The 23673-nt window shown below is 38.7% G+C and overlaps 2 protein-coding genes across 16 annotated transcripts in view; one reads left to right on the top strand and one right to left on the bottom strand.

Moving 5' to 3' along the window:
- Window positions 1-11268, top strand: part of ZMYND8 (zinc finger MYND-type containing 8) — a 62765-nt gene extending 51497 nt beyond the window's left edge. For 3 of the 8 annotated variants that reach the window (XM_075018755.1, XM_075018738.1, XM_075018781.1), the window contains 6 exons: window positions 137-327; window positions 1392-1472; window positions 2533-2611; window positions 4429-4668; window positions 4837-4994; window positions 6411-6843. In XM_075018755.1, coding sequence (XP_074874856.1) covers window positions 137-327; window positions 1392-1472; window positions 2533-2611; window positions 4429-4668; window positions 4837-4994; window positions 6411-6608 — 947 coding nt within the window. In that variant the 3' untranslated portion in view covers window positions 6609-6843. Of the gene's footprint in view, window positions 1-136; window positions 328-1391; window positions 1473-2532; window positions 2612-4428; window positions 4669-4836; window positions 4995-5292; window positions 6844-9721 lie in introns of those variants that run through there. The other 5 variants (XR_012648740.1, XR_012648744.1, XM_075018746.1 and 2 more) reach the window with 5 other exon arrangements.
- A 7256-nt stretch (window positions 11269-18524) lies between these two features.
- Window positions 18525-23673, bottom strand: part of EYA2 (EYA transcriptional coactivator and phosphatase 2) — a 105429-nt gene continuing 100280 nt past the window's right edge. For 6 of the 8 annotated variants that reach the window (XM_075018724.1, XM_075018695.1, XM_075018703.1 and 3 more), the window contains one exon: window positions 19727-22187. In XM_075018724.1, the coding sequence (XP_074874825.1) occupies window positions 22089-22187 (99 nt within the window). In that variant the 3' untranslated portion in view covers window positions 19727-22088. The other 2 variants (XM_075018681.1, XM_075018686.1) reach the window with 2 other exon arrangements.

The raw sequence follows: 23673 nt of genomic DNA, 5'->3' as shown, positions 1-23673 counted from the left end.
CACCATTGTATAAATAAGGTAGATCTTTGAAAAGGTAAGGTGCGCACATTTAAGTTAGACATTAAAGTTAGAAGTTTGTCTATTTATTTTCATAATTGTTTATGTGATTGATCTGCTGTATGTTCTCTTTCCTTAGCTGTGCAGCAAAAAGAGATCACCCAGAGCACTTCCACATCCACCATAACCTTGGTTACAAGTACTCAACCTATTTCTATGGTTACCAGTTCTGGATCTGCAAGTACACTTTCTTCCTCAGTTAATACAGACTTGCCAATTGCAACAGCTTCAGCTGATGTGGCTGCAGATATTGCTAAATACACTAGCAAAGTAAGTTCTTGAGCAAGGTTTTCTTGAAATTTTATTTCCAACATTTTTGACATTTCAGATTCTGAAATAGCTTTATTTTCCAGTTGTCATATGTTGCAAATTCATACTACTAGGTAGGAACAACTAGATTTTGACGAGAGTGCTGAACCATCTTTTTGGAGCTGGCTGAATGCTGCCGTTCCAAATCAGAGTGTGTATATGATAGGCTTCAGCTGCTCAAGACACTTTAGAACCTTTCCTTCTCAAGCTCCTCCATTGCTGCTTCTTATTTATGTTGCATTGTGTTTTGGACCATTTTCTCTGTTTTCTCCTGAAGTTGTAGATACCTCTCACCATCATATTTACAGTAAACATTAATATTTCTTCATCTGTGTCCAGTAATACATACGCAGAAATGTACTTTTGTTTTAAAACACTGTATAGCTTCATCAGATGGTAACTTGTCGTAAGTGTGTATTCATGTATTAAAACAGAAGCTAAGTTGTCAAAGGGAAAATGTGGTCTAATACTTGTATCATAATAGTGACAGTGGGGCATGGGACATTAGCTTTTTATATATTCTCTTAGATGTTTAAATTTAAAAAATCAACATGAATACTGTATAAGGAAATAAAGTTGAGTACCCAGGCATTAAAAGCACCAGAATTAATCTTGACTGTCAACTTTCAGTGTTCTCATTCAACCATACAGCCTTGGTGGGATTGTCACTGGTCAGCAATGTCAGTAAATGTCTTTTTTTATTTTTTTGCATTGAGTTTCTTCCCCAAATTCATGGTATATATTTTTTTTTTGTTTGCAAATTATATCAATGGCAATTTCTTGGAAAAGTAGGAGGTCAAGCAGTTCACCAGTTCAGGACATTTAAAAATCAGAGTCCTGATCAAAAGTGTTGTGTTCTGCCTTCTAAATAGTCCTCTAAAAGTAGACCCAGATAAATATATAGAGAGATATGGGCCGTTGTTGATAGTAATATAAGTTCACATTAGAGTGGTTGAAAGGAAGTGAAAGTGGGTATCTGTTAAAAATATATACCAAAGAAATTTTTTTTTTTTTTTGTCTTTCAGATGATGGATGCCATTAAAGGAACAATGACTGAAATATATAATGACCTTTCAAAAAATACTACTGGAAGTACAATAGCAGAGGTTAGTGTAATATAGAAAAAAAAAAAATACTGCTTGTATTTTAACTTTGAAAGTTGCAAAATAGTATTTTTATATATAAAAGTACCATATAACTATACCTACAAATTATTATATATTGAGACTGTCTGGAGATCCTAACTTCTATGCTGTTTCAGAAGTAACGATTAGATAATATCGGATGGGCTCTAAGATAAGCAGTAAGCCATCAAGCCCAGATCCTTAAAGCTTCTGTTGAGGATTTAATTTTGTGTCACCTTGTTTAAAATCAGAAATTATGTCATTTTTTTGAAAGTATCTTTTTTTAAACCATGTATTTGTCCACCAGAGGAAGAAGATTTTAATTTACTTCTAGTGCAGCAGCTTATTCCAGTTATGTGAATATGACCATAGTTTTTTAAAATACTTTAATACTTTTTGCCTTTTTTATGAAAAGCTATATATTCCTTTTAATTGTCTCCAAATTTAGTACATAGTATCTTTTAAGTGTTTTCTCTAAACTTGGAAAAAGCAGATTAAGCAGTGTAAACTAAGTACAAATGTGAACAAATAAAGCTCAGAGTTAAACGTGTGATGATTTGTTTGCTTGTTTTAACCAAAATAAGGCAGTCACAATTTTGAGCAATTATATTTGTATTGCCAATCCACAGTGAATTAAAAACTTGCTTTCCTAATCCTCATCTAGTTAAAAAGAAAATAAAATAAATGAAATGTCATACTAGTAAATGCAAACAAAACTGAGGAATAGGTTTTTGATTCCAGTCAGAGAAATTTGAGACTTAACTAATTTCAGAGGAAGCAGGAGCAAGTTTAATAGAAGTGCTTTTTGTTTTCAAACAATCCTGTACTTTTTATGGTATGCAAATCTAGCAAACAAATGTTTAGAATACTTCAGACTTTGGTTTAGGGTTTACTATGGTCTTGTCCTCCTGTTAATATGAAGGAGCCTTGATGTAAGTGATGATCAGGCTCTTTGCTTTGGGCATGTTTTTCTGTATAATAATTGTGTATTATAGACTGCACCCTGTTTATTATTACTAACTATTGAATTTTTAATATCTAGATTCGGCGTTTGAGGATTGAGATAGAAAAACTTCAATGGTTACATCAACAGGAACTCTCAGAAATGAAGCATAATCTAGGTATGAAAATGACAGTCTAAAACAGTGTGTCAGGCATTGTCCTAAATAGAAAATCCAAATGCTTATAGTATGTATTACCTTCATCATATGATACTACAAGTTGTCCAAGAGAACGACAGAAAACCTTATATAATGTGCTGTGCTGATGTTAGCAGACACCTTTTGAGTATGTACACAAAGTTACTTTATCTGTGCATGTCAAACAACAGGTGTTCAGCCCTCTGAGCCAAATTTTGGCTAAAGAGAGCTTTTGATAGGACAGAATAACTCTTTATTTTATGCATCACGGGATAATCCCTCTTCATGAGATATATTATGCTGATTATTTTGTACTAATTCTCATATGAACCAAGTTCTGTTAATATAGCCACTGGGGGAACCTGCTTCCTCTGGTATCTTTGTAGATGGTAGCTGACATTTTGGTTCAGATCAGCTGTCGGTGTATATACTACTTTATTTATTTAAAGTGAATAGATAACCTTGACTCAATCTTGGTGCCAGACAGTCAGTGAAATAAAGTCAAAAAACTACCTTAAACAGATAAAAGAATGTTCCTCCTAGGAGGGGGATTTTCATCTCTGCATTCACTCAACAATATGTGCAGGAAATGAAACCATGGTCAAAATGTGATTCCTCTTAAATTATCTTTTTTAATGCACTGACGGGGAAGAAGGTTGCAATGGCATGATCCAGTCTCCTTTAAGCTACGTGCAGTCCAAACAGCCTTAGGACTGTGTAATACAGCGTCCTCATCCACTTTTTTACTCTCTTTTTGCAAAGCACATCTGGAATCAAAGTGAATTAAGGGCTCAGTAACTCCATATTCAGACTCATGTCTTTGGTTTATTAGTAACATTTTGCTCTTTCAAATCAGGGTACACCAGTTTTTCCACTGCTGCAGTCCAGTTATAGCATTCTTCAGAATTCCTTGGGTATGGCAACAATTCATCTGCAACTCACAGAACTGAATGTCTAGGTGTGCTCAGAAACAAAAGAAAAATCCTTTAAACTTTGTTACCAGTCTTAAGCTGCTGATTTAAATAAACACCTTTATCAGTGTTTTGAAAGTATGTCAACTTCGGAGTTTTTCAGATGACTCAAAGTTTCATCCTGAGTCAAGATGGCTAGAATTGGAATGCTTTATTTGTATTTGCCCACTTCCTTGAAGATTCTGTCAAGCCCTCTTTCACTCATAGTCACTCATAGTGACTGAGGTGTATCAATTTATAACTGCATTAATAGTGGGTGGCTCTCAGAGCAATCCTGAAGAAAGACTCAAATGTACAGCTTGAATCACATAGTGATGAGTTTTTACAACTTTGTCAGTGTCCCTCTTGGAACTTCCACATTTTTCTTTGTAAAGAAACCAAGACATAATGAACAAATGATTTGCTTATACTTATTTATGAGACAAGAGAAGGAATATAATTCTCTGTATTTTTGGAATATTGGAGCAGAACAAAAGTTTGGGCTTGTAAAGACAAAGTATGATAGCAGCAGCTGCATACATCCTTGTTGTGTTTATGCTGTGCCCAGTACACCCGGATTCTGATCCTTTCTGGGACATCGAGAACTAAAGTGTTAAGCAAATGGAAGGTAACGGTTAAGGGTAAAGACCATGGTGCCAGAATAAGAAAAGAAGATGGAAGACTTTCATTTGCTGAGTAGGTATGAAAGAGAGATGCCCAAACTCAGGGAGTATTTTGATTGTTAGTTTTAATTTCATATTGTCTTTAAACTCATGAAAACTATTGTTTTGCACCTTGCTGTTGGGGGGTGGATAATGCAAAACTCATCTTTCTTCGCATTTTGAGTAGAACTGACAATGGCTGAAATGCGTCAGAGTCTAGAACAAGAACGAGATCGTTTGATTGCTGAGGTGAAGAAGCAGCTGGAACTGGAAAAGCAGCAAGCAGTGGATGAAACTAAAAAGAAGCAGTGGTGTGCTAATTGCAAGAAAGAGGCCATTTTTTATTGCTGTTGGAATACTAGCTACTGTGACTATCCCTGCCAACAAGCTCACTGGCCTGAGCATATGAAATCTTGCACACAGTCAGGTAATCTTGCTCTGGGTTGCCTGTTTCACAGCTGAGGGGGTTAGGGTGCGTGGATTACACAGTGACTGAATATTCTTCATTTGTATGGGCGCAGATGTGCCTGTGAGAAGTGACTGTGGACTGGTACACCTGAGTAGTGGCTACTTTCTCTTTTTTCCTTTATTTTAGCTACTGCAACACAGCAAGAAACAGATACTGAAATTAGCACAGAAACATTAAATAAATCATCTCAGCCCAGTTCAAGTGTGCAGCCTACACCCACAGAAGCAGCCAGCACCCCTAAGGAAAAGGAAGGTTCAGCTGATAAAAGCAAAGAGAGTGTTACAGTGAGTATCATTGTGGTCACTTCAAACAAAAATAGTATGTAAGATTTTTCTGAAACCTACCCCTAAAGGCTTCCCTGGATCAGCCAGGAATTTATGACCATTTGCATATTTCAAAGAGTGTGATTTGGGGAGTGAGATAGGGAGTTGTGTTTTTTTTTTCTTCATCTTGGCAAAAAAATCTCCTTCTGTCCTCTGGGAACACCCTTTCCCCTTCACTCATTCCCACTAAAACCTTGTGTTGGCTTGACTCATCCTTCCAGCCAAAGGGGACTGGACCTCTTTCTCTCTCTCTCTCCAGGACCCATCAGTGTAGCTTCTGGTCTGGATCTTTCGATACAAGTTGCCTTCTGATAAGCAATACTGACTGCAGCACTTCCAAGCCCTTCTTGCCTGGGGGTTCAGAGGCCAAGCTCAAGACCTGCATTCAAATCAACTTACTTTATCACAACAGACTGCCACTAGGGTACCACAATGTTCCATAACACTGATACAACAATTCACCTGGATCTACAGTTAACGGAGCAATGTGCAGTTACGAAATCCTCCATAGCATCTACTCTGATAGTATTCAGTAGGCAAGGATGAGCAAATGCTCTAATAAAAGGGACTTAACATTGCATATATAGAAAATGTTTATAGAGAAGATTCTGCTTTATAGGTAGGGCTTGACTATTAGCAATTTCAGCATCGTTTTTCTTCTGCCCATGCAAGATTTATTAAATGAAAAAGTTTATGGGGGGGCTGATCCTTCAAACCCTTACACATGATCCCCCCACATCAGTAGGAGCCTTGTTGTATTTTAAAATATTAAAAGCAAACTAATTTTGTAGTATTGTGATTCCAGCATGATGTCTCATTGAGATAGTCCTATAGAATTGGGAAGCATAGTAAGCTAGAGAGCTGTGTTCATTTCTTGACACATTTGCTACTGTCTGGTGTTAGATCTCTGGACTTGACATGTCATCTAAGGGAGTAACTTGGGAGACAGATTTGGAGAGGGAAGAAGGATGTGCTGTTCCACCTGAATGCTTTGGTGAAGTTAGTTAAACTCTGGCTCAGTTGATGTTCATATGCATTGTTTGTGGCAGCACAACCTTTGAATTACTGGGGAAATAGGGGATGGAAGAAAATCAATTACTGAAAAATTTTTGCCAGGGAGTATTCCAGTTATACAAATCTGGAATTGCTTTCACATAGATGTTCTACCTGAAACATCATGCTGTACACATTGATCATGTTCATAATTTGAATTTTGTTTTATTAACAAAGAAGTAACCTGTGAATTCATTAAGATGCAAATTTTTAACACAAACAAAACATCCAACATAAATTTCATATTATAATAATAATAACAACTAGGTGGAATTTATGTAAAAGCTGAGACTTCTACTGAGGTTGCCTGTGCTGTCTCTGCAGATAGCAACAGGTGTGACAAGCAACCAGCCTATAAAACTGGTCCAGGTACCGCAGCCCACCACCTATATTCCAACTACTCAACCCACAATTGTAAGTACAATATCATCATTTAAAGTCTGCAGTAGTACTGTTCCTGGCATTAAAATTGCTCAGTATTTCTGGGGGGTTGTCTCCATCTGCTGTTCTATCAAGATATGAATTCACTGGTATAGTCTCAACTTGCAGTGCAAAATGTCTTATTTTGCTGTGCAACATTCCACCTTTCATTTCATCATTCATTATTACAGTGATTCAGAAATTGTCATTAAGTATAGCAAAGGCACTGAGGACAGTCAGACTTCCATTTTACATTATTATGTTAGTTATTTGTCTGTTTCATGTATATATTTGACTGCAACATCAATGTAAATATATAGAATTCATTTTAAATATCTTTTAAATATCTTTTTGTCTATGGTATCCTAAAGAGATTTAATTAATTCTCAGCTATGCTTGATATTCCTGCAACATCTCAGTAACTATGAAAGAAAATATGCATCCATCAGTAGTGTATCTCCCATGCAGTCTTGCACATTAGGGTTATGAAATTACGAGAAATAGCATTGGAATCAGACCTGTTTTTTTCCATCAAAGACATAATCAAGGACACTTGAATTCCATAGTGTCAGTCACAGGAGATGGGACAGAAGTGAGTTCAGTTTTGTATTTTATGCACCATAATATCCCATTCTTTCAACTGGTCATGCTCTGCAGTTCTCACTTCAGAGTCAGCATGGCATCTGAGCTGACATTCTTCTTACCAAAAGGAATCACGCTGATACTGCACTGGTAACTGAACGGCATGCTCAGTCTCAGTGGTGGGTTCAACAGAGAAGCCCATGTGTGGATAAATAACTTCAGTTAATTTTCTGACTGCAGTTAGATAATTTAGAATAGTAACCATGTATTAATTTAACAGCGTACCTTAATCACACTGTGATTGTGAGGCCTAACTTGCTATAGAAGTTACTCTGTCATTCTCTCTCCTTGTGCACACCCCCCCATGTGTGTGTGTGCACCCCCCCCCCCCAACACACCCCCACCAGCTGCAGGATACAGGCCTCTGTGTGTGTATGTCTATGAATACATGCACATGCACACATACATACAGTATTTTATGGCCATTATATTCCACACAAATGTTATTGTGCTTAGTGGGGAACATGACTTCTCACATTCCTAGCAGCATTTTATCTCGACTCATTTTGTCTCAACTGAGAGCACTGTGCACCTTTGCAGCATTGGCCCTAAGTTGCTTGGACTGAATTACCATAACAACAAGGTTTATATGTGTTTTAAAATCAAATAGCAAACATCAAAGACATTAGGCTCTTTTGTGAATAGCTGAGAGGTTGTAAGATCATAAGGTGGTTTTGTGTAATATTCAGAAAAATGGCAGTTACCTTCATTGGTTTTCTGTAATACAAAGTGTCTTGAGTTCTGTAAAGCATAATTGGAACGTCTGAAAGGTTTCAACCTTTATTTGTGCATGTTTAATACTTTGTACACATTTGGATTAGTCTTGCACAGCTACAGACACCTCTGTATTCTAATGACTGCACGTGCAATTTAAATAATTTTAAACCTTAGTGCATGTTTAATATGTATGCAAAATGTACATATGTGTAAAACTGGCAGAGGTGGAAAATTTACCTCTCAGGGAATGATCTTAACACATTTAAGGAGTCTCACACATTCCATATCCCGATCGCTGTAAGAACTGAAACTTAATTTTTTCATTTGTGTGTGTATATTTGAAAGGGGACTGTGGCAACCTTAATTTCCCCACCTGTAGTACTAACAGTGACTTACATAATGGCTTCTTCAGGGTTCAATTTGCACTTGGTGTCCAACTAGGAATTTCTTCCTCTGAACAACTTCCAGTGTATCTTCTGGGTACCATTTCCATTGAACCCTCTATACACATCTGAAATCATTACAAAATGGCAGTAATCTTGAATTTATTTAGCAAATTGGTTCCATGTTTGGTTTTTATTCTTTCTGCAGTTAAAATAATGTAAAATATGAATTCATCGTCTTTGCATTCCAGGGAATGGAATGAGTAGGCTTCTGGAAGGCATAGACTGTGTCACAAAGGAGCTGATAAACACTGTAGGCTGTAATCCATCTCAGCAGGGATACTCGCAATCTTTGTTGAATACCATTAAGACACTAATGTGGTTTCTTAAAACAGTGTGGGGAAACATTGGGCTTCAGTGAACTTGTATTTCTTCTTCTGTGTTCTCTTTGGAATGTCACACTACCATCAGGGGGAAGATCTGTGCATCCCTTTCAGATTCCTCAAAATCTCACTTCCTGTTTCTTCCACAAAATATTGTGAACTGAAATGGATGCATTTGTTTGATCACCAGTTGTGCATCACTGGAATTGTATCAAAACATACTTGCAGTTTGTATGGTGTAGACATTTCTAGACTTTCTCACATTTTTGGAGGAAGGTTAAGATACAGACTTAAGATTCAATAAATCCTTTTCCAGATCTTCCAGAGTGATGTGATCTTGACCAGATTGTTTAACATTCTTGTGCCTTTGTCTCTGCATCTGTAGAATCAATTACCACCTATAGAGATGTCCTGAAACATCATTTGTCAAGATCTATAAATCATGATCTGTATGATGGAAGTGAAATGTTTATTATATATTAATATTTTTACAGGGTGTATAAGACAGTTCCCAATAATGCTGATGTTTTTGTTATTGATTTGTGCAAAAGTTAACTTAAGTACTTTTTTGTTCACATGGATGTTCTTTGTTCTCTTCTGTGTAGACTGAATGCATGGGGAAGTTCCTTTTGGGGAAAAAGATTTAAGTAATGTGTAACAAGAATATACTTATAAACAAGGGTATTTTTGTACTCCAGTTTGATTTGTCAAAACTTTTTCAAACGACAAAGGATTTTCTTAGCCCTTTTTCCTCTTCCCATGTATTAGTTTAGGGAAAATACATAACTGGATGTAACTAAGAAAACCTAACTCTCCAAGCACAGACAGAGTGTGTACAGTACCTGTAGGACCACCTGTCCCTGTAGATATAGAGTAGTAATAATAATACAGAACCACTCTTGGCTATAGGAAGTAATACACTACTTTCTACCCTGGAATGAGGTACTATTGCGGTAATAAAGGTATTCATTCTTGCAGAAAACTTTGAAACTTATTCTGGATTTCCCCTGGAAAATAGATCTCTCTTTCTGTGGTCATGTTTATGTGACCTTTAACATAACGATATGTTTCTCTTGGTTTTAATCCACAGACCATTCCTGTAGTGGTAAGTCCTTCTGCTGGGACAGTGGCAATGAGAACTGGAGTTCAATATGTTCAGACCACAATGCCAGTCCAAGTACGAAGAGTCTAACTGCTAACAAGAAGTCCATACAATTGTTGGAATAAATAAATCTAATAGAAATGTGAAAAATAAACACAGTTCTTTGGATTAACCTCAAAGGTTCAGACTTTAGCTTTGTATATGTGTACAAAGCATTAACTACACTACATTAATGTAAAGCATTAGCGCTGGCTTAGAAAAGCTGAGGACAGGTAAGATCCATATTAAATCTATGCTTCTTTTGTAAATAATGTACAATTTGTGGATGTCATTAAAGTTAGAGTACCATCTCCTTTTTATATTTGTATTGACTTTAACTTATAAAGAGCGTTTGAAGTTGGAAAAGGAAGGTTTGAAACAGCCTTATCACAAGCTAACACTGAAAACTGGTCTTGGGAAACTGCAGTTATGCATCAAATAATACAATCATGAGAATCTGAACAACTTGATTTGCATTTGGATTGAAAAAAATTTCTGCACTTTGAAACTCTTGTAGAATTTCTTTGAGCAACCAAGTGATGAAGGGTATCTTTATTCAGTTAATTGTATTAGGCAAATTACGACATTTCCAATCTGTGGACCTGAAATACACAAAGTTCTACATTATTTTCTACAACGACCAGACCGTTAAAATTTATGTTGTTTACAGGTTAAAAATAAGTTAAAATTTCATTCAGCCTAATATTAGAAAAGTTGGAAAGTGTAATACCAGTTGGTTGTAGCATGATTTCTGATCATTGATATCAAAGATTGAGAAAAGTTTTTCCTATGCTTCACAGTTCGGTTTGTTTTTTTTTTTTTAAATCCTCCAAAAGGACTTGGAACAAGAACTAGGTGTGGAGAAAAACATGGATCGGGAAACATGGGCAAATGACTTTTGATGCTGGGCCAGAGCATGTATTATTTATATGATGGAATTTATGTTTTTATGTAAGCATGAAACAGTACAGTATGAGAGAAAGTAACCCATGAAAATGCTGTCTGTTACACTTATACTGTAGTACCATTTTGTATGTTGTGTAAAACGAAAGCATTGAACAAAGCAAAGGTGATGTATGTATATGAGAAAATTAATTGTATGATATCATTCCAGTACATTCTGTTGTACATTTTAGTCATGTTGATTTCTCCCATTGTTTATAAAAGAATGCGGTTTGTACAGTCTCCAGCTAGTACCCATATTAGAGGGAAAAAAGTATTAGAAGAAAAAAGCGAGAACAGAATATTCGTGAATTGCAGTTGTGTCAAAAATAGCCTAGCTGGCCTTATTTGTGAAGCATAATTGCTTTTAGCATATGGAAGTATTTTTTCACATTTTCTTTGTATAAAATTTGTATTAAACTTAAATATCTTTTTTGACAATTGTGTTTCTTTGTGACTAAGGTGACACACACGATATGCTTTGGGTTTCTCCAATTTTTCAAGAAACTTCACAATTTTTTTATTAAACTGTTTTAGAAGAATGTTCTGTGTTCCTGGATTTCCAGTTTCGTTTCAGTCTGGATGAATGTCCATTTCTGCACAGTCTCCAGATCATAGATAATTTCACTTATGTTGGGATCTTCTGTCTCAGAAGTGTGGGACCTTTGAATCCAAGCCTGTCAAATCTGAGAAAAAACAAAGCAGCGTTGGCAGTCTTTAAATAAGAAGCCATTTATGTATAAAACTCGGTAGCATCCATTTTCTCTCAGTTTTAACAGCAGCAAAGGTCCATTGCTTGTTGTGTAACATCTATTCATTGGCTGGATTGGGGTTGGACCGATATGTGTGGTTTTGTTAGGTGTATTTGTGGATTACAAATGGGGACTTTCATGATGAGTATGGTTGTAGCCCCCTAAGAGGGCATGAATTGGGCAAGACTGCTGTGTGTGTCTTAATTATCTGTTAGAAGAAACAGAAAGCTAATGAAATAGCTCACTATAAAACCTTACTATGAATATTGTCTTAAAGTTCCTACTCCTGTAGTTACCTTGTTACATGCATTTGTAAAACAACTAAAGTTAATGTTCCCAGTGCTACTGTTTAAAGGAAAGCACAAATCTTGAAAGCTTAAAATGATGTTCTGGCCTTCCCCATGTAATTTGAATGCTGGTATCACTGAAACAAGCTCTTGTGTCAGGAAAAAAAAGGAAAGAGATGAACAAGTCAAAAATTGTTATAAGGAAACCACACTGCTTTCTGAAGCCTGTTTCAACCTGTGTTTTTTTCTTTTAATGGGCATTGTTTTTTCTATAAAAGAGTTGTTTTCTTTCTTTGTGTCCAAATTCTAGCAAAGGTTTATGTAAGTATAAAATAGTAACTCCCAACAAGAGTTACCAGGTCAAGATCCAAGGTATCATCTTGGATATTCTGTTGACTGTGTTTTTTCCACATTTTAGCTGGTTATGGTATGAAGTTTGTTGTTTTTCTGAAGATTGTTTTGCATTAACTAAAGTGAAGGAGAAACATCTCTGGCTTGGATATTATGGGAGGAGATGGCACTGATGTGATATGAATTTAAAAGATAGGCTGCAACTTTGTTTTATATATGATCGAATCCCATGACTAGGGATAATCTGCATCCATCACTTGTGCCTTGAGTATCCCTGTACCCTGTGTAGCATACCCCTTGTTTATTTTGAAACCAAGTTTGGGAATTACTGTGCTGGTTCTGGAATTTTTACCTCTTTCTGACGGTGAAGGTTCATCAGTTGTGGCACCTGACTCAGTCCTGGATTGAAGTCAGAGTGGATGGATGTTCTTTCATTGTCTAGCTGCAAAGGGTGATGCCAATGATGACGTGTTGAGTTGACGGGGGCTGGGGGCTATTAAATTGTAAATAATGAAAAGCCTCTTTGGCCATATACCATCCTGGGAAAACTTGTTTTCACCCTTCAGCTACAGGCACTAGGTGTCCCTTGGGTTTGCCATCTTCTGTTCCAACCCACTGAAAGGCATGTGGGCATATTACTGCTGATTTCTCTGGTTTGGGGGACAAAACTAACTTGTCTTGGAGTTTGAGCTTAGAAATCTCTGTATTATTATTATCTTCCACTATCATGTGGGCCTTCAGTTAGGAAGAAGGAGGGGAGATTGAGACTGGTGTTCCTTATCTGGGCTAGTCAACTCCAAAGCTTTACCAACGGTGGCAGTGTTTTCCTAGCTTTAGTGTTACTTCAGGAAGGTAGGAGGTAGGACCGCAATCCAGGTGCTCTGGGTTTTTGTTTTAGCCCCCAAAATGGTATGATCTGGATGGAGTTTACCATAGCAAGGTTTCATCACAGAAGCCTGATGTTGGCATATGGATGCAAGGAGCAGACATAGATAGGTGGGTCAGCGCCACACAGCTGGAAGCGCGGCAGTAGCCACAGCCTGGCTGGCAGTTCTGGCTGCAGAGAGGCCATTATGTTCAAACTGGAACTGTGTGGGCTGGCTGTGAATGCAGGGGTTAAGAATTTGCCATCAGTTGTGCTGTCAGCTTCTTGTACTGGTTCTTGCTGAATTAGCTTTTCAGTGCTTAAATCGTAGAAATTCAAGTGGTTAAGTTGCAGAGGAACACGGAGCAGCCAAGAGGATCATAGTCTGTCCAGAGCCATAGGCCCCTGAGTCTTTCATCCTCCTCAGTACAGATGTGTCAGTTCAGAGGGGGTGCTGTAGGTTCTGCTATCTGCGCTCAGTCGAGCTAATCTACAGCCCGTTGAATGCTGGCGTTTCATCCTTTCCACAGCTGTAGAACGTGGGACCAAAGTCCCTCTGAATAGTTGTCTTTTCCGTGTGAATCATAGAGGCTAGTTTTTAAAACGATTGTACAGCTGCATCTTAACTGAAGGCGTTTTAGAAACAATGAGATTTCTATTCTTCTACCCTTTAAAAAAATCATTTTTATACAAAATACCACTCTTGAGTCCTTGCCCAGCGTTAGGTCTGCTATGCTTGCCTTATCTGCCCAGCTGTGTACCTCAGAGGAAAACGGCTAAATGCTGAGAATTTGGTTTTGTTTACCTAACGCTCCTCAGGTAAGACAGCTGTGACTCCAGAATTTCGAAACGGACTTCACGCACCAAGGTTTTGCGAGGCAGCTGTCTGGGGGAGGTGGGTGGCATTCCTGCGCTGCGGGCCCTCCTGTGAAGCCCGGCTGCCCTCGGGCGGTCAGACGGGAGAACGCAGGAAAAACTCAGTAGAGGAAATGGGTTAAGTAGTGCAATTGCAGCGCGTCCTTCTATCCCCAAGGATGACGTGTATTTTTGCAACTATTTTCTTTGCAGTTTTCTGGTTATTGGACAAAATGCTATATTCTGTTGCTGCATCTGAACTATTCAAAGCTAGGCAAGGCCCAAGTCTGATTTTTGTCAAAGCCGTTTTAAGAAGTGGTTCAGGTCCATGTTCTGGTTTAACGGAACAACTACAAGTTTGAAGGCAGAGACCTAACAAGATATTCTGTTTTGGTGCATGTCATCTCAATGGCTTTTTTTGGTTGTTCAGAGCTATACTTACTTTGTGTTGCACTCCACGACTTACCAGAAGCGGCAGTTGAGAGCAGATGGCTGGAGAGACCCTAAGGATAAGGTTAAGGGGGGGGGGGGGGGAGTAATATTTTGTTTCAGTCCTTCACCTGAAGAGGATGTGGGGAAGAGCAGGTGTGTGGTGTGGATCAGTCCCTGCAAAACTCGTCAGGCTTTTGCAAAAGGAGTGTGTTATGTGGGTGCAGCGTGGCAAGTCATGCTACATGGGCTCAAAGGATGTGTATACGAATACTGCTTATCAGATAAGGTGCACTGAGCTAGGAAACATAGCTGAGCTTTTAAGCCAGACCAAAGCGTAGGCAGAACTGAAATTTGACGTGCTGAGCAAAAGGCAGCCTTAGAAAAAGGAGCAACAATAGCAACTCCATTAAATTCCTCTCTGCGGCAGTGCTTGTAGGGCCTAGAGGTGATATGAAAAGCAACCATGCCCAGAAAGGCTGTTTTCGATCCCTGTCTACTGGCAGAATTCCTTGACTTCCGATTCTTAGTGACAGCATGGGTCATGAATCCATCTGTCGTCTTAATTTCTGAATGATCTTTGTTGTGGTTGCATGTTTTCCAGTAAGTGTGTTGCTTCTTTTGTTACTTCTCCTTTTAAGCGTTCAGAAAGTTCCCTGCTCTCAGGATAAAAGGCCTTCACAACTGAATTTGCTATTGTTCTTTGCTCATTTTTCAGCAACGTAGGTAGCTGAAACTCAGGAAAAGGTATAGAATCTCCAGGTTTTGTTCTACAAACATTTTACATATTGAAAGAAATGGTATGTTTGTTATCAAATTTTGTCTGTTAAAAATAAACTATTATCTTCTTATTTAGAATCCTGGCATGCAAGAAAACCTTATGGTGAAAAGTGGAAGAGAAAGGATACTGTGAATTATTATGATAAATTTTTGCACAGTACCTTGTAAGTCTGTTGAGTATTACTAGATAAAAAGCTCTGGTCACGCTGAAGCTAATTAAAACTTCAGGGATAAAACCTTGGCTCTGAGGAAACCTGCAGTATATTCCTTAAGAACAAGTACAGTAAGTGAGGAAAGTCCTTACCTGACAGAGGACAGATGACAGAGAAACACTAGAAGAGAAGGAAAAGGTAACACAGCAACATTAAACACTTCTAGGAAAAGTGAGAAGAATTTCTCTGGCCCTTAGAACACCCTTCTTGGGATGACAGGCCACAGCACGTATGTATAAAGTAATTTATCTCCATGAAACTGCAGTGTTTCAAGTAACTGCAGCAGACCATCAGCACTTGTGGTGCTCTTACAGCGAGAAATCTGGCTGCATACTTACAGAAATTGGCATTTAAAACTCCATCCTTTCTAAAAGCATGTAACAAGTGAATTACTGCCCTTAATTTAATAATAACAATAATAATGCGAGGGTGGACTACATCAGATTTTTCTCCTGTCTGAGAAATTTCTAGCCCAAATAAGCAACATGCATTATCCAAATTTTTCATTCATTTTTCTAGGAAATTATTGAAAATGCAAACAGTAAACATGTTGTGAGTCTACAATAGCCTGCGGATTACCTGTAAAGTGCTTAAAATATTTTAAAAACAGTTTGCGGTGTCTGCCTTTGCTGTTAACTTAAATTCAATTTCTATTATAAAAGACAAAATACTCAGTCTGCCTTGCACTGCTGGAAGAATAAAAAAACCCAAACAACCCCAAATCAGCAGCTGTTCCTGAGGAAAAACCAGAATCTGGTTTCTATCTTTGATCGCAGCCTTGCCAAATCAATGGGGGAGGCTTTTCGCAGTTCCTGAAGGGCTTTTTTAGCATTTAGCACATGTACATTGTGCTTATCTGGACAGACTGAAACGGAGGCAGCGCAGACGGCTGTGGTAGCTTGGCACAAGGCCGCTGCTCTGATCAGCAGCTGTTACTTTAGTCTGAACCGCTTTGGTGATACTGTCCCAGGCTGGTGCTTAGAGCGGAAGGCTTACACACTCCCCGATAACCCTTAGCTTTGCTCTGTTTTGTAACACTTGCTGGCTGCTTGAAAAGTACTTGATTTTTCACCCTTCTGGAACAGGGTCCGACCTGGCTCTTCTGCTCTGCTACAGCTGAACAGGAATGAACATTTTTAAGGGGTCTGCATGACATGTGAGGTGCAGATTGTTACCACTTCTAGTGTTAGCATTCTAAGTAAGTAAAAGTCCTGGATTTTTCAGAAATAAAATATGTATGTCTGGGGCCCAAGTGGTGGCAGAGGCTCACACTAGCAATGAATGTTCACCCTGGCTGCCAGGCAAGACTCTGCTTCCTTTACAAAGGATTACAAAACCTGTTAAGATTATGGCGTAGAAAGGATCTGAACATGAAATTATGGGAACATTAGCAATCAGTAATTGGTAGTTTTTAAAAGCTGATTTCTTTTACTCTGCGGCATTGTATTCATATTAGTTATCTATAAGGAAACGATGGCGCAAATGATACTCTTGGAAATGTGATTAATATGTCATGTCAGTACAGGTGGTGGGGCTTTTTTCTTGTTTAGGAAAGTATTTGGGTCCTTGAAGACTCAGAAAGGAGCTGTGATAGCATCTACTGCGCCCTCATGCTTACAAGTCCCATTCAGGACTTCAACCCATATTATCTCAGCAGGTACATCTTTCACATCCCCTTTTGTATTTAAGATACAAAAAGTCTGTATTAGAGCTTCATACATGTACTAACATACTAAACATTTTTTGACAGAACAGATCTTGGTATCAGCTATACATTCTAATAATGGTACTAGCGTGACTTGCTTGGTTTGTTCACCTCAGATTCAGCTATACTGCAACTTATTTGGGAACCTTGTCACATCATAGTTGTACTCCTGTCTGGTTAGTGATGTGACTAAGAAAGGATTTAATGCTGTAACAATGTAGAAATGCATAAAAACACAGGTGAAAGAGCTAAGCAAGGCCTGTACATGTGTGTGCATGTGTTCCCAGGCCTTTTGTATGTTCATGAGTAAAAAGTTATTACAGATCCCCTCTTCCAGCCATCACAGATTGCCTAGAACACTAAATCCTGATACTCTTGCTGTAGTGAGAGATGAACATGTGCCACAAGGACTGGAAGGAACTGGTATGCCTGTCTGACAAACAAGTGTTCCTAATCCTGGTGTACATCACCCTCATCAGCTGTGTTACTTGTGGGTAAGTAAAAATCATTAGCTCGGAGGAATATGGAGAAATCACTTGTAGCAATGGTACTTGGAGGCACAAGCAGGCACTAACAGAGAACAGGCCTCTGCCAAGAACTTTGGAGACAAAAACAAGAGAGCTTGAGAATCTTTAAATACATTCAGAAAGCACAATCTTCTAAGAAGCTTTAGGAAAAAAAAAAAATCAGTACTCAGATAATTGACTCAATTAAGGCAGGTGTTAAATTTGAAATTTCAAGGAAGAGCAATTAGCTGATTGACAGGGTGTTAAAAGCTGAGGTTGTGCTTTCTTAGGAGCCTGCCATCCCTGGCATTTGTTCCTCTTTCAAAGGTTTTATTTACAGGTGTGCTTATCTTGGAAGCATCAGTCAATTCTCCATTGAGTTTGATTTCCTTGACTTGTGATAAAACTTCCCATTTGTGACAGTCTTACAGCTGGAAAACCTTGAGGGAAAAACTGCCAGACTTGCTTCTCAGCAGGCCCCCAGACAAGCAAAACCTCTGCTAGAAAAATCACCTTTTATTTTGTTTTGTGTTGTACTCAACCCAGAGAGCAGCTCTTTGCAAATGCCTCCAAAGCATGTACTTAAAGGATGTTTTGTTCATGCCTGCTGTTGACAAGTATAGCTAACATGTTTTACAGCTGCTGCATGGCTGCTACCTTTTGAGCCAAAGACTGAGATCAGATTATTTTGAGATCAGATTTTCTGTTTTAGTCTGGCAGAAAATCCCCTCTCAGATCTAGCAGTGAATCTGTCTTGAGGTAAATGTTTTTAGATGTTAACAGTATCATGCAGGCTTGCGTAGCACTTACGTCGCACTTAAAACTTGCGTAACCCTTACTTACTTGATTTTGATTCACACATGATAGATAAGGGGATTGTATTACTTGCTGCATCTCTCTAACACCTTGTTCCAGTGAGGCTCTGATCCTTCTGAGGTTATTTGGTGCCACAGCAAGCAAGAATGAGCAGTTTTGAAAGTAAATTAGAGATTCATCCAGGCCCAGAGAACTGAAATGTTTTGACAGCAAGAATTAACAGGCCAGCTTAGCCGAAATTCTAATGTTGAAACTTACTTGTAGATGCATTTATTTACATAAAAATAAATATGCGCAACTGCAGTATTTGCTTGCCCTTTATCTTCCTTTGCAGGACAAGTTAGATTTGCTGAGTGCCCATGTTCTCTCCGAGTGGACACAGTCGCTGTCTTCAGTCTTTGTCCCACCAACAGACAGAACAGCTGGCTACAGAGTCCATTTTGCACCCAAGGGGCTCTGTTCAGAGTCCTTCTAGTCTAACCCCACCTTGAAACAGGGAGTATGTATTCTACATGTACCTCTAGATCCAAGAGGGGCTGGAGAGAAGAGAAGGCAGGTAATCTAGTCCCCCAAAATGTAAACATGTTTTTATTTAATGCCTTTCACTCATCACAAGGTACTTTTTCCCCACCCCCAACCCTCAAAACCAAGATGGCAGCATAAGGCACCGTGTAGACACATGCACAGTCCACATACCATCTATGTAAGATTTAAAAACACAGCTATAGTTCTTACCAACAGTACCATGTGTCATTATTAATGTACACAATATGATTTTCCCAAGAGTTTGTTCTGGAGAAATGAACTATTAATTTAGAATGGTAAGACTTTACCCACCCGCCCACCCACCACAAAAAGCCAGATTAAAAACACAGGTACAGAGCTTAATACCAGAATAATGAGATTAGTTCATAAATTAAAAAAATACAAAAAAAATCAACAGTTTCACTCTTATTTTCAGAAGGTCCCATGTGATGTCATGTACTGTGCAGAGACTCCTTACTATGTCCTCTTCCCCTTTCAAAAGCAAGAAAACTGACAAGTAGACCCAAGACTTGTAGTGTTTGTCACTGATGGCAAAAAGGCAGTTACAGCTCTACGCATCCGGCTTAACCACATAACTGCAGGATCCCCAGCGAGTTATCTGAAGGCTTTTCCTCTGTCCAAAGGAAGAAGGACTTGACACAATGTTCTTTGGCTGCAAGTTCTTAAAGGCTTCCACTGAAAGGGTTCTCCTTCAAAAAAAAGAAAAACTGCAGTTGCTGTGGGATTTTTTTTTTTACTAAGAAAATGTTGAGGAATAGGTGGAACCGATGTAATAGTTTGAGTGAAGCCCTCACAGTGCTAAGATGTTGGGATCTGCTACAAATATTCAAGTTCCAAGGCGTGCCGAAGAGCTTCCAGGTCAGCGTGACAAGAGATTCTCCAGAATGGCATGTTGTGCTAGAGTGAAACCAAAAGAGGGTATTTTTTGGTTTTTGGTTAATACTGAGATCAAAACAACTTTCTTAGTTTGCACCCTTGGGAACAGAGCTTTTTACTTGAGCCACCAGGTTGTCACGGTGTCACAGGCATCTTAGAGAGGAAGGAAGGGAGTGGGAAGTGTCTATTTGCCGATATGTTTGTTTCTCCTATGCAGAGAGGAAGGCAGATCCTCCACAACTTAGGAGTGTCCTGCTTCAGAGATGATGAAGGACATGTGTGGGCTGACTTTCTGAATGTACTAGCTACTAAACTTTACTCCCCTATTTTTTTTCATGGATTAATTAGGAATGTTTCTAGAATTGCAGTATTTCTAGAAACAATTTTAGGTGAACATCACTGTAGAAAGCTGTTGTCAGTGCTTAACAGGCAAGTAAACAATATATATCATAAAAGAAAGTTATTAAAATTTATAAAAACCTAAACAAAAGAGTAAAATACCACTCAGAGTCAAAATGCTTCCTAACAATTCCCTTTCCCAGTTACCTGGAACAGTATGCCATACTGCATTTTCTGGAAATGTAGGAACCCGTATCATTGCTCAGATCAATTATTCATTTAGTGTAACTAACTGCTGCTTCAGCAAAAGGTGCGATAGGCTCGTAAGACAGCCACTCCCCAAAAAACTTTCCTAATTCCTGTTTTTGAGAGACTATCTTATATTCTTCTCCTGCCTCCCTGTTTTTCAATTTATAGTTACGGTGATAAAGCTGAAGTCATGTATACAAATGTCCGAGTTCTAACCAGCCAGTTCCACTTGAAATCTTAGCACCTGGACAAAATCTGGAAAGGTCAACTACCTGTGACTTAGTATATCTTCTTTATAATATCCTGATTAATCTCTTTAAAATTGTGAATATACTCCAGGAACACAAGACTTGCATCTGAAAGAGGATGAAGTATCAACTTTTTGAAGTAAGTAAGTGCTGTGAAACAAGTGCAGTTCAATAGGCAGGGGGACCAGGGATGGAAACTGTGATCTGGTAAGGTACAAACAGTACTCTGAAAGCATCATTGTAACAACACAGTTCTGCAATCATCAGCAACTGCTAGGACCCCCTGGTTGCTTGCAAAGAGCTAACATCAAAGAAATTAGAACATGCTTTTAGATGTGAAATACAACTTTTCTTGGTATGTTCTGGTGAGCCTGGGGTTTGAGCTGGATTTGTTTCTTCTCCAAAACAGTTAAAGCGGTTTTACTTTAGATCACACAGCTCATTTCTGCACTTAGATTTTTATAACAACATTTTGGATTGTGATTTTCTTAGCTTCCTCCCAAAATACCAGTCTCTGTAGTCAGTGGTATGTTGTGATATGTGTTACAACACACAGTATGTGATATGCAGTTACAAACGTATAGAAAGCCTTAACTGACAGAGCTTACACCCTTTCCAGTACGTGAATAAAATTTTTGAGTATTTTATCACTGTAAATAATTCAACCATAAACATACCGCTTCTGGATAAACAGCTTAGACAAAGCTTTAGAGAATATATACTTCCTAGATAGATGATTCTGATGAAGGGAGATGTTCCTTTTCCAAGAGTATGTACCTGTGTAAAAAACCCTGCAGTGGTTCCAGATGTTTATTTTACAGAGTGTCTATTTACACTCCTCTGATGTTTAAATACAACTCAAGTTTCCCTCTGGTATGTTGCCCATCAGTAAACAAATGTTTCCTTCAAGCTATTTATCAGTGTGTGTAGAGTCAGCAAGCAAACACAGACATCTGAAGCAACTGGAATCCATTGCTCTGCGATTTCACTTTAAGGGGAAAAGTTATTTCCTTCTCCCTCCCCCCTCCCCTGGTTGTTATTAAACCCCTTCCATTAAATTATCTATTTTTCTTTCTTAAATGAGAAGAAAACTTGGCCTCCCAGCCACTCCTGTTGTTCAGCATTTACAGATTTATCATTCATCAGACAGGTGAAGAAAAATGACCCACTAAAACAGAGATATTATCAGTGCTGTCGGCAAAACAGTGAAAGGCTCTCTGCCTGCCCCCCCCCTTTTTTTATAAAGCTCAGGTGTGTAGAAGCCTTGACTAATGATTGTCATCAATCAAAGGAGGCAACAGCCCAGCAAAGAATGTGCTTTACTAATGGGAGAGCTGCTGAGGCCAGGAGACACAAGCAAGAGGGCTCTTGAAATCCTGGCACAGAAGATTGTTGAACCTTCTCACTTCTTCATACAGCCAGAGAGCTCCTGCAGCCTTTGATGCAGTCATGTTCACTGACCCACTGCCTTTGAAGTATGGCACTGGGCTGTCAAAAGCAGCAGGCTATTATCACTTCATTCCCAGTCATGCATTTTGGACTTTTCTCTGACAATTCCTTAACCCTTCATGAACTGTAGAACAATTTGCAGATTTAGGTAGTTTTCCAAGGTGGACGCAGGTATTGTTGCTTCCATTGGCCAGGGGAAATAAATACACTGTAAAAAAAGAGGGTTTCTGCTGCTTTGAAGATGACTTGAGATACAATTCTGGGGACAGAACATGTGTCCATCACCTTATCAGCTGGGATCCCTTTGTTCCTGGGCTTGTGCACCCAATGAGCTCAGATTTGCTTGGAAAGCCTTTACAGGATCTTCATTCGGAATGAGATGACAGGTCCTCCAGCACAAGGTTCAGCTGTATAGCTGAGTTCCTGTGATGTAATATTTTGTACATCACCTGAGCTACACCAGTCATCTGTGTGCCTATTAAAACTTAACCGGTTTGCTGAAGATGGAACTTAGGCAGTCAGTTCCTGCAGCTCAACTCATGTGCAATGCCCCTGAAGCAAATGCAGCTCAATCATATTTCTGCAGCCACATCAGGAGCACAAGAGCCGGGATGTACAAAGACATCTTGCAAATAGTGCTTGCCATTAACAAATTGTCCCTGTAAAACCAAATAAATGGAGATTCCAGGCAGGTTTCTGTTCTAAAGTTTAGAATGAAAACTTTGGCTGTTCATTTGTCATGTTGTACAATTCAGTTGATGTACCTGACTGCTTTCCTTCAGATCTTTGGTTGTTGCTCTCCATGTTTCTAACACTCCTGCACTGATATCCCATGTGTATGGCAGAAGGTATTCCTTGCTCTATTTCTAGCTGCCTGCCTCTATCCCCCACAATCACTGTAAGCAGAACGCAAGCTTTGGTCTTTTCAGATTTTGCTTTTTTCTCTTCCAAGCTCTGGGGTTCCAGCTCCTCTCCTCTTACAGTCTACCCAAAGCAAAGAAGCTTCAACTGGTCCCTAAAACTCCAGTTCTCATATCCCAATGAGTGGACTGTGGATACTAATGACTGGAGGACTCAACTGGATGCACAGGTTAGTCCATTTAACTCTTTCTAAGGCTATGAATGTCAGTGGGCCACATCTATGCAGTAAGCATGAAATATTACCAAGGGCTTGTTATTCCTGACCATACTGCTTTTGCAGTTTCTGTTCTACTTTGTGTTCAGTACATCTTCCCAATTTCATTTTGCTTGTGAAATTAATCACATTGATTCATGTATCTTTGGTAAAGGCAGCAACTCAGTACTAGTCCCTTTGGTATTCACTCTAATGATACACCCTATGATCTCAATGAGTCATAAATACATGTATGTATATATGCATATTCTAATAAGTAATTCAAAACTAATTCCAATAATTTGGAATTTACAAAAGGAACATGTGTAGCTCAAATTCACCCTGCTTGCTCATCTGAGATCACACACTGGAGTTTTCCTTTTCATGTGTTTAAAGCCAACTTTATTAAGCAAGAATGATTCCTGGAACACGTGACACACCCACTGCCTGAAAAATTGCACTAGCTGCCAAGGTGGGTGGGTTTTACAGTACAAAGTTTCTGACAAGGTTGTTGAGTATTTTGCATATTAAGAAATGAGACCAATTGTAAACTGTTTCAAATGGAGGGAGCTTCATTAAA

This window comes from Buteo buteo, chromosome 2, assembly GCF_964188355.1.
Source record: "Buteo buteo chromosome 2, bButBut1.hap1.1, whole genome shotgun sequence".
NCBI classification, from domain to species: Eukaryota; Metazoa; Chordata; class Aves; order Accipitriformes; family Accipitridae; genus Buteo; species Buteo buteo.
The sequence above is the reverse complement of the archived record's forward strand: the minus strand, read 5'-3'. Positions and strand labels throughout refer to the sequence as shown.